This window comes from Tetrao urogallus (genome assembly GCF_951394365.1).
Source record: "Tetrao urogallus genome assembly, chromosome: 2".
Classification (NCBI taxonomy): domain Eukaryota; kingdom Metazoa; phylum Chordata; class Aves; order Galliformes; family Phasianidae; genus Tetrao; species Tetrao urogallus.
In genome coordinates, this window is record NC_136814.1 from 86233992 (window position 1) to 86243998 (window position 10007).

The 10007-nt window shown below is 37.7% G+C and overlaps 1 protein-coding gene across 2 annotated transcripts in view; it reads left to right on the forward strand.

The window, feature by feature from the left end:
- Positions 1–8757, forward strand: part of BMP5 (bone morphogenetic protein 5) — a gene marked incomplete at both ends in the record, with an annotated part of 49090 nt that extends 40333 nt beyond the window's left edge. The window contains 3 exons of one of the 2 annotated variants that reach the window (XM_079532942.1): positions 3302–3378; positions 5003–5113; positions 8608–8757. In XM_079532942.1, the coding sequence (XP_079389068.1) occupies positions 3302–3378; positions 5003–5113; positions 8608–8757 (338 nt within the window). The remainder of the gene's footprint in view (positions 1–3301; positions 3379–5002; positions 5114–8607) is intronic. The other variant, XM_079532943.1, reaches the window with a different exon arrangement.
- Positions 8758–10007: the final 1250 nt, after the last annotated feature.

The window sequence follows — 10007 nt, forward strand, 5'->3', positions numbered from 1 at the left end:
CAGCTTTTGATACTATCTCACTAGATATTCTGGGGCCCAGGTGCATTCAACAGAAGGGAGGAAGGGAGGAAGGGAGGAAGGGAGGAAGGGAGGAAGGGAGGAAGGGAGGAAGGGAGGAAGGAAGGAAGGGAGGGAGGGAGGAAGGAAGGAAGGGAGGGAGGGAAGGAGGGAGGGAGGGAGGGAGGGAGGAAGGAAGGAAGGAAGGAAGGAAGGAAGGAAGGAAGGAAGGAAGGAAGGAAGGAAGGAAGGAAGGAAGGAAGGAAGGAAGGAAGGAAGGAAGGAAGGAAGGAAGGAAGGAAGGAAGGAAGGAAGGAAGGAAGGAAGGAAGGAAGGAAGGAAGGAAGGAAGGAAGGAAGGAAGGAAGGAAGGAAGGAAGGAAGGAAGGAAGGAAGGAAGGAAGGAAGGAAGGAAGGAAGGAAGGAAGGAAGGAAAAGGAAGGAAGGAAGGAAAAGGAACAGAGAAAGAAAAGAAAGAAAATCATATTCAAATAGCATGTTACTAATAGAAGTAAAATTTGGATGGGTATTTTTAATGATATCTCATTGAATCTCTTCTGGATCTGATTCAGTCCAACATTTTATTGGTAATTTGGATGATTGATGACTCCCCCAGATCTGGTAACTTCTGTGAACTTGCTGAGAGCACACTCTGTCCCTTTGTCCAGGTTGCTAACAAAGACAGTTAAAAGTATTGGCACCAGTACTGGTTCTTGAGGGACATCCCTAGCAACCAGCTGCCAGCTGGACTTCATACCACTGATCACAACACTCTGGCCCAGCAATCCAGCCAAGTTACCACCCATTATATTCTTTACCTATCCAAAACACTTCTGATCAATTTGGCTGTAAGAATACTATGGGAGACCTCTTAAAAAAACTTTCCAAAAGTTATTATGAGGTTATTATGAGGAAAAATACCCAGTTGCGACTAGCCCTCGGAGCCCTTCCTGTTCTCCATAATGCCTGGATGAGTCTTTCAGGAGGATTTGATCCACAGATTTCACAGAAACTGAGGTTAAGCTGATTACTCTTCCTGAAGATGGGTGTGGTATTTTCCATTTGTGAATCATAAGAAATATTCCTCAGTCATAATGAACACTCAAAAATGGCAGGGAGTGACTTTGCAATGATGTTGATCAACTCATTCTCCACCCTTAAACTCACGCCTTCTGCTCACATAGACCTGTATATTTTTGATTTGCTTAAATGCTTTCTAACTCTATTTTACTGTGTGGATAGCGTTTCAGCCACAAGGCTCAAGAACTCGGGATTACTGAAGGCAAATCTTGCTAGTAAAAAACAAGGTAAATAAGACACTGAGGAGCATAACTGCTCTGAGTCCTTATCACCAAGGTTCTCTGCATGGTTGAGCAATGGATCTATATTTTTCTTAATTTTTCTCTTGTTCTGAATATACCTATAGAAGCCTTTCTTGTTACTCTTCATATTCTTCAAAGTTTCAACTCCAGCTAAGCTTTAGCTTTCCTACTACTTTTCCCGGTATGCTCAGGAAATATGTCTCTGTTATTTCTCATTCTACATCGATATTAGAATTATTTAATAAGTGAATTTGAGCTCAGTCAAGAGTTTACTATTCAGTGGTAGTAGCTTTGTGCTACTTTGTGCTTGACTTGCATACCTGATGCTTCTCAGAGGTTCTCCTGGCAGATCAGATCAGCCAGCCATACCAAGATCCTTAGGACTCCAGTTCAGTTTCCCAAAAGATCACACTGAGAAGACCTCTGAGTCTGAAACCTATCCTGTTATTCTGAAGCCCAGGTTTACAACACTCTTGTTGATCTTCATCATCTCTTTTGAACATTTAGCTCTGTGATCTCATGGTTTTTACAGATCTCATCAATATTCCCAACCCTAATTTGTTCTTTGTTCATTGATATACATAAATTCAGCAGAATAGCCAGCAGTACTTCAAAAGAAGAAATCTGAAATGGATCATTTGGCAGTGTGATTTTGCTTTAAAAATCCCATTCTGTGGTCTACTGCTAGAAAACCATCCAGAAATCACAGGAAATAATTATTTTACTTCATGTAGCACCATCTCCAGTATTGACCTTCACATCTTCAGAAAGACACAGACAAACTGAGAAGAATTCAGAGCATTGACAATAGCACAGATGAGGGTAGCTGACAAGAAGCAACTGATAAATTTGTAGAAAACTCATTTAAATCTTCTGCAGGCATGGTGAGGCAATACAACAGGTTATATCAGATGCTGTAGAACTCACACTGTTGGAGGTATTTAACTATACATTAGGCAAATAACTGTCAGCAATACTCAGTATATACTGATTCCATCTTAGAGCAGAAAATTAAGTTATCACGGAGCTTTTATACAGCCTACCAATCCTATGACTTTATGGTGCTTAACTGTGGTTTTTTTTTCATTTTATGTGAAAAAGTTCTCTGCTTTAATTTTCCAAGCCCTTTTAAACTAAGACTGTCCTATCCTAGCTTCAAGTCTTTCATTGCTAAGAACTATTCAGAAAATACTGCTCCCTCACAGATCTCACTGACACTCAGTTTAGAGCATTAGCATCCAGGGTGAAGGCATGACCACACCACCTTCTTTTCCTGTTACCCAGAAGAAAATACAACATTTTCTCAAGGATTAAAGTTGTCCTGGAGAAGAATACGTGTTAGGTTCTGCATGTCCTTCAATCCTGACACATCTCTCACTGCCTGGAAACATTCAGACCTTTAAAAAGCAGTTGTGATTATACTCATGTACATTATTAGATCTAAAACTACAGATCATTTACTGATTGATGTTTCCAGAAAATATGATTTAAAAAAGAGTACAAAACATGCTAATATTTAAATACTAGACTTCTTCGAGTTTTGTTGATTGAGGGCCATTTTTTTCACTGTTGACTTATCTTTTGGACAGAGCTATTTTAGTTACCTCATGATTAAATCCGTGCCAACATGCAGAAGACTTCATTATACCCTGGATCAGGCTGTTGGTGTACTGCTTTAACTACCTGTGCAGATATTATCAGAATTGTTACTTAGCTAGCAAGCAAGCATAAGTCATATTAACCTGCTCTTTCCAGTATTGTCTCATTCCTGCAGTATGCACGCATTGCATCAGGCTGACATTAGTGATTCTGAATATCCTACTTTACCTTGCCTTTATGATCACCCTTAGGAGTATAATTGACAGTATGGTTGTCACTTTCCTTTGAACGGGTTAGTCAGGAGTTCAAAAACAGCAATCACTTTTCATTTCTAACAATATTTCTTTAAAAAAGATATTTATTTTTTTTATTTTCTTCCTATAGATTATAACACAAGTGAGCAAAAGCAAGCATGTAAGAAACATGAACTTTACGTCAGTTTCCGAGATTTGGGATGGCAGGTATTGTTATTAATTCTGTTTCCTATCAGTGCTAATTGGGACAGTCTAGTTTACAGTCCCCTGGGATTTACAGTACATTTTCCTCACGGTAACTGGTATTTCACTGATGGGAGACAAATTCTTTAAACGCATTTTGAAATGAAACCCTATCACTATTTCTCTACCTTTTTTGGTGCTGTTCTCTTCATCTTTTTGCAAACTTTAGTGGCTTTACAATCTGAACACATTTGCTGAAAGATGAATCTGAACCATTACTCATGATCTGTATAGGTCTGCAGTAAATGAAGCCTAAATCTCCACAGTTGTTAGTAAAGGAACTTTTGAAATTTGCTCTCAAATTTTCCATGCTCCAGTCTTCTGTGAGTCAAAGGGATTTCACTGGGTTTGGACCCATAGACAATATGAACTTACATCACTGTTCAGTGGTCTTTAAAACACCACAGCCAAATTGACATAATTCCTAGGAAAAAGTCTGTCTTTTGTAAAATAATAAGAAAAAAAGATATTTCTAGTAGAGGGCCACAAAGACAGAAATAGAGTTAATATGAGGAAAAGAAAACAGAGAACAGTCTAGATGTTTTTTGGCTCAACTCAAATTCTGAATTTTGTAGTATGTTTATACTGACAGCAGCCTGAAGAAGTAGAAATAGTGTTTTCACAAGTTTGCAGAGCATAAGTATCCTGTCTGTGGTGACAGAGCAGGCTTGTGATATTGACTTGAGCTCAGGCTTCTGAGTTAGTCAGCTTTGTGTGTCTTTTTCAGGTATCACCAATTCTTTCCTTTTTTTTGCTGAAACATGAAATTCTGGTATGCCCCATGATACACAAGGCGCACAGATTAGTCGGTCAAGGTGGTCATAGAAAAAATAAAATCTTTTTTTTTTCCACAATAAATACTTGAAAAACTCAAAGTTGCAGTTGGAGATCCAAAGTTACACTGTATAGAATTTAATCTGTGAGACTCAGAATAGAATAAAAAACAAACAAACAAGCAAACAAAACAACAAAAAAAAACCCCATGAAATAGATTATCTCCCTTCTTTCCATGGAAAATCCTTACCTTTGCCTAGCAAAGGAGGAATTCAGTAAACTAAACACATTGATTTGTTAACATTTTTATATATTTTCCTTCAAATGTTCTTTTCCCTATACAGTCTGTGTTGCTAGATGTTATCAAAATTAATGATTCAGTGATACTCAACTGAGTAATCTCTAGTAACCCTTAGTCTCATGCAATATTACAATTGATAGTATTGAATAAGATGAAAAAAAAGAACACATTTTAATTACGTTAACTACGTAATTACACGCTCAAAAAAAAGCAGTAAATAATTTATTTCTGGGAAGAAATCTATGCTAATAAATATGTTTGGACCTTTAATTCCCTTTACAGCCTCATCGGTTGGTATTCAGTTCAGTTTAATTTAATTTTCATTGGAGTTTTGCAGGAAGAAAGCAAATACCTTTATTTTTTTGGCAAACAAAAATATATTAACATGCCACGTTCTGAAGTTCATTTTGTCCTTGGACAAGCCTTAGTTAGTTTGATATAGTTTTACATTCTCTGCGTGGAAAGAAAAAAAAAAAAAAAAAAATTGAATGAATTTATTTGTTGTGATTTTAGGACTGGATTATTGCACCAGAGGGCTATGCTGCATTTTACTGTGATGGAGAGTGTTCCTTTCCCCTCAACGCCCACATGAATGCAACAAACCACGCCATTGTTCAGACACTGGTATGTCTCTGCCTATGTTACACTTCCCTGTTTCGCACTTGTGTCTTGAGACAGGGCCTGTCTCTTCCTCTCTGTTTACTACCACTGGATTTTCATTATTTCTATGAAATTACCCATTTCAAAGATGTGACTTGATGATTACGCAGGAGAACAGATGAATTGTTCACAATGGCCTGTGTGATAGGTTTCCCTTCAATTTAAAGAACAATAATACATGAGAAGATTATGTCTTATTATTGAAGCACTGTGTGGACAGGAACTAAAAGGGGTCTCTGGTTCCCCTGATTTTTTTATTTTTATTTTTTTTGCAGCTTACTGAAGCTCCATGTTAACATCTACATGCTATTCCTTCCAGAAATGTTGACACTTGGCCACTCTGTGGACCTCTGTCGTCAACCGTTGGCAAAAAAACTTAAAATGTAATTGAATGTGAAGCTTTGCAAGCAGATGCATTTGCATTTAAGAAATTGTGTTCAGTCATGCCCGGCTAACAAATGCAACTTATAAGTAAGTGTGCTTGGATTTGTTGCTCTGCCTGGTACATGTAAAAGAACTGCAGACAGCTTTTTGCCTCTGCCAGTTCTTATGTTAGTCCTGTGCATCAACCACAGTTGCCAAAAGGATGATCTTAGTTGGATCAGCTCACAAGGCCTCCTCCAGCCCACAAGTGTTCAGCTACACTTCAGTAAACACAGCAGCTCCAGAAATCCAGAAGGACTTTTAGAATGCAGTGCCGCAGGTCTGATGAATGGTCATGATTTTTCAAATGCGGCAGCTGAACTGAAAACTGTTAGTATTAAAAGACTGATTAAGAAATGGAGGAATAGATACAATAAACAAGAAAGGAGAGGGAGTATGAAATGAGAAGATAAAATGGTTGTTATTCCTATGAGTTTCTAGAAATGTCAAAGCACTTACTTGCCTGAAATTACAGAAACATGGTTTTGTGCTCTTTGATTTTGATTGAAAAAAAGTAACAGATCAACTAGGCCTGAAAAGGCCTTTTCAACTATCACCTTCCCAGGCAAAACCAAAAAAAAAAAAAAGAAAAGAAAATGAAAAGAAATTTTGGTTTTCCCCAATTCTTTCTGATAGAAAAAACTTTGCTTCTGAGAATTGCTATGTTACTTGAAAGGGATATTTTTAGAAACTCACCATGTGCTGAGACCCATCCCTTTCCATACAACTTCTCATTTATATACCTTCCCCAAGCCCAGACACCAGTATAACTCTTATTTCTCTACCCCAGAACTGAAGCCAGCAGGATGGACAAAAAGAAAAGTCAGAGGCTGGGAATACACAAACTTGTAGGAGGTTCGGGTGAAGGGGAACAGCAAATGCTACTTGGCCAGGAATATAGCAGTGTGCCTAGGAGAGGATGAGGAACAGAATCCATGCAGTCTTGAACTGAAAATAAATAGGCCAGCAAAGCGAAAGTTTATCATTATGTAAACATGGCCCAGAAAAATTACCAATAACACTGAGATCCTCAACTTAGAGTTCCCTGCTACAATTATGGGCCGTTAAATAAAGAAATGGCTCCATGCTATTTTCTCGTGTGTCTACCCTTTCAAAAAATGATTAATTTCCTATGTTTAAGAAATTTTTGTAGATTGTCCACTTATTAAAAATTGGATACTTAGATTTTCTCTCATTTTTATGGCCTTTCTGGATTTGTCTCCCTCTGCATGTACTGTACATGCGTCCAGTTGTGCAGTCAAAAAATCAAGAGGCTAATTAAATTTTAACTGCACATAAATTAGATGAGATAACAGTAGTTGAATGCTTTATGGTTTAAATTATGCACAATTCAGATTTACACAAGGTGTGCACATGGGGATGGCTTGAGAAACAATTATTCATATACCCCACCCTCATCCAAATGTAATCATCTCTCAGTCATACTGATTACACCATTCTAAAAAAGCCCACTCTTTTGGGCTGGGTAAGTGATCGTTCCTTGGTACCCCTCCAAACTTTACTCTTTTTTTTTTTTCTTTTGTAACAAGCATAGGAGAAATGTTGGGCAAGTACCTTTCTCTTTTTCTGAGGTTGAACTTAGGTAGACAGAACATACAGATACATATAAATACACGAAAGGCTGTATTTAATGAATTATATTATCTTTCTTCTCCAGTCAACCTCTGAAATTTATTGACATAGGAACGATCTCATGACCATTCAGTTCAGGGCATCTGCAGATAGACTCACACTGTCTTCCAGCCTTTTGAAATTCTATCCTTTGTACAGATGCTCCCTCTTCACCATGCTGTGCTCACTGTTGTGAGGGGCTGCAGGGCGTCGGAGCTGGTGAGGCAGGAGCTGGTGGAACCAGAATTTGTGGTGGGGCAAACATCTGTCCAGACATGGCACAGTCATTCTTTTCTTCAGTTGCTTTGCTATTCATTTGTTAAACTGTTTTTAAATGTGTGTCTAAACCCTTTCTAAACTGTTTCTTCAGGATTTCTTATTGCTCATTTCAAAAGACCTTCTCATGGTAACAGTTATGTAAAAATCGTTTCCTGATAGACTTTTCTCTGTTGTCTGGCAAAGACTCGGGGCTTATATCACTGCAAGACAGATGGCTCTAACAGATTTACAAAGACTTAACATACAAATGAAACCTATTACTGCTGAAGTCTTCATCCATGCCTTAATAATCTCTTGCCCTCTCTATTACAACTCCCTTCTTTCTGGCCTCCACAGTTTCCAAGTCTTCAGCATGTGCAGAATATTGCATCCAACCTTCTTTCAAGCACAGAGAACTTCCCCCATTTTCAGATATTTCCACTAGATCTTGTTCGTTCTGGGATGCTGTTCAAAACTGTTTTTCTTCTCTTTAACCTTTCATTGATATATTTCAGCCTAGTATACAGAAAGCTTTCTCTGTCTTGGTCCTTTCCCCAAACTTCCTGTCCAGCTGGCACTCAACTTACAGATTCATTTTGACTTCAGTAGAAGTAGAGCTGGATGCACAGATACCTAGATAAGACCTTAAAATGCACTCATGCTGTCAGAAAATGCACATCTTACTCTTTCATAGACTGAAAACAGTTTTTCAGTATGAGCCATTTGCTTTCTGCCACATCTTTCCTCCATGCTGATACTCTATGCAAGAAAGCATTTTAGCACATGCTGGTGTCTTGGTGAGACAAGGGACATGAGCATGTGCTTCATGTTAAGCATCGTCCTCAACAGAGATGATACCAACATATGCGTTTTCCCAAACTGCAGCCTAACTTCAGCTCTTTTCTAAATTTCATCTGAAAACCAACTTTGTATCTTGGCTGCTTCTCCTCCCTTAACTCTCCATCTGCTATTATTGTATAACACTGCCCGCAGGACTGAAATCAGAGCAACATTCTGGAGGTAAGCTCTGCTTTAAAGTTGCTAACTGAGGAAAATCTGCAACCACAGCAGTGAATTGCAAAGACATGTCTTGATCTGACGTTTCCCTTTTTGATACATGAGCTGTGTATTTCTGTGTCTTTCAGGTTCATTTGATGTTCCCTGATCATGTACCAAAGCCATGCTGTGCACCAACAAAACTGAATGCCATCTCCGTGCTCTACTTTGATGACAGTTCCAACGTTATTTTAAAGAAATACAGGAATATGGTGGTGCGTTCATGTGGCTGCCACTAGGATGAAAAAAGTAATAATCTAAAGCAGAGGGGTTTGTTCAGAATTGTAATAAAGTCAAGATATAGGCCTTGCTGATGGGAAGGCAGTTCTAAATTTATTCCATTTCATGTCATCTCTCATTTAAATGTACAGTATAATGTATATAGCAGCTTTTATTTATTTAAAAGTATATAGTTTCTTTTGTATGAGCAAAATTTCAAAATCATTTATTTTATGGGTCACCTTACTAAGCAGTAGAACTTCAGAAACTAATTTTTTTTTAATTGAACATACTGGAACATAAGTAATTCCATTTCTATACATTAAAGTAAAACCTTTGTATAGATTTTTTTTTAAAGTTAGTAACTCCGGAACTTCTGTAGCTGCTTCATATTGTTTAAAGAACTGAAATACGTTTGGTCATATTGTGCCAATGAAAACTGTGGAGGGATATTTATTTAGAAAAAGGCACAGAATAAAAAATAAACATGACTGCTTGGCCAAACATATTTTTTTCTTTTAGAAGTTCTGCTCCATTAGAAAAAGTGAAATGTTGAACAGTGTTAAAGTAAATAAATAGTAGATAGAAAATAGAAGTAAAGAGATTGCACATGTAACTATTTTCTTTAACGAGATGAGTGTAACTGAAGGAGCGTGCTACTTCTGGGCCTGTGGGCTGCAGGGTTTGCAAAAGGATCAGAACTTTGGGAATTCTGCAGACAGACTCTAGCCTCTAGATCTGACCTTCCAAGTTAACACTAAACATCGACCTACAACGTTCTTACCTCAATTCACATTAGTCCATTATCCATCACAGCATGCTACCGAGGCAAATATTTTTATAATAATAGCACAAGGTGAAATCAAACAAAAACCCACACAAGCTGTACTGCCACACAGGTGAAGTTACCATATACTTGTCTGGGATGATGGCTGTTCACGTGGAAAGATGAAAAATACCATTCATAAGTAATTTGCAGCCTATGGTCAGTCCCATCTTCTTTCCTAGTAGGTTTGATTTAAATAATGAGACTAAGATTGGATATCTTTCCTCTTCTTAGCATCAATTTTTATAACTTTGAGATTTCTTAAATGCATACATATATTTTTTCATTTCCCTACATTTTTGGCCTCAAATAAAATCCTGTGGTCATGAATTGCACAATTTATAATGGTAACATTACCATTCTCACAACCAGCACCCATGTGCTTATTTTGAATTGAACACATTTAAAAACTTTGGACGCCTCTTTGTTCTAGAATTATGAAAA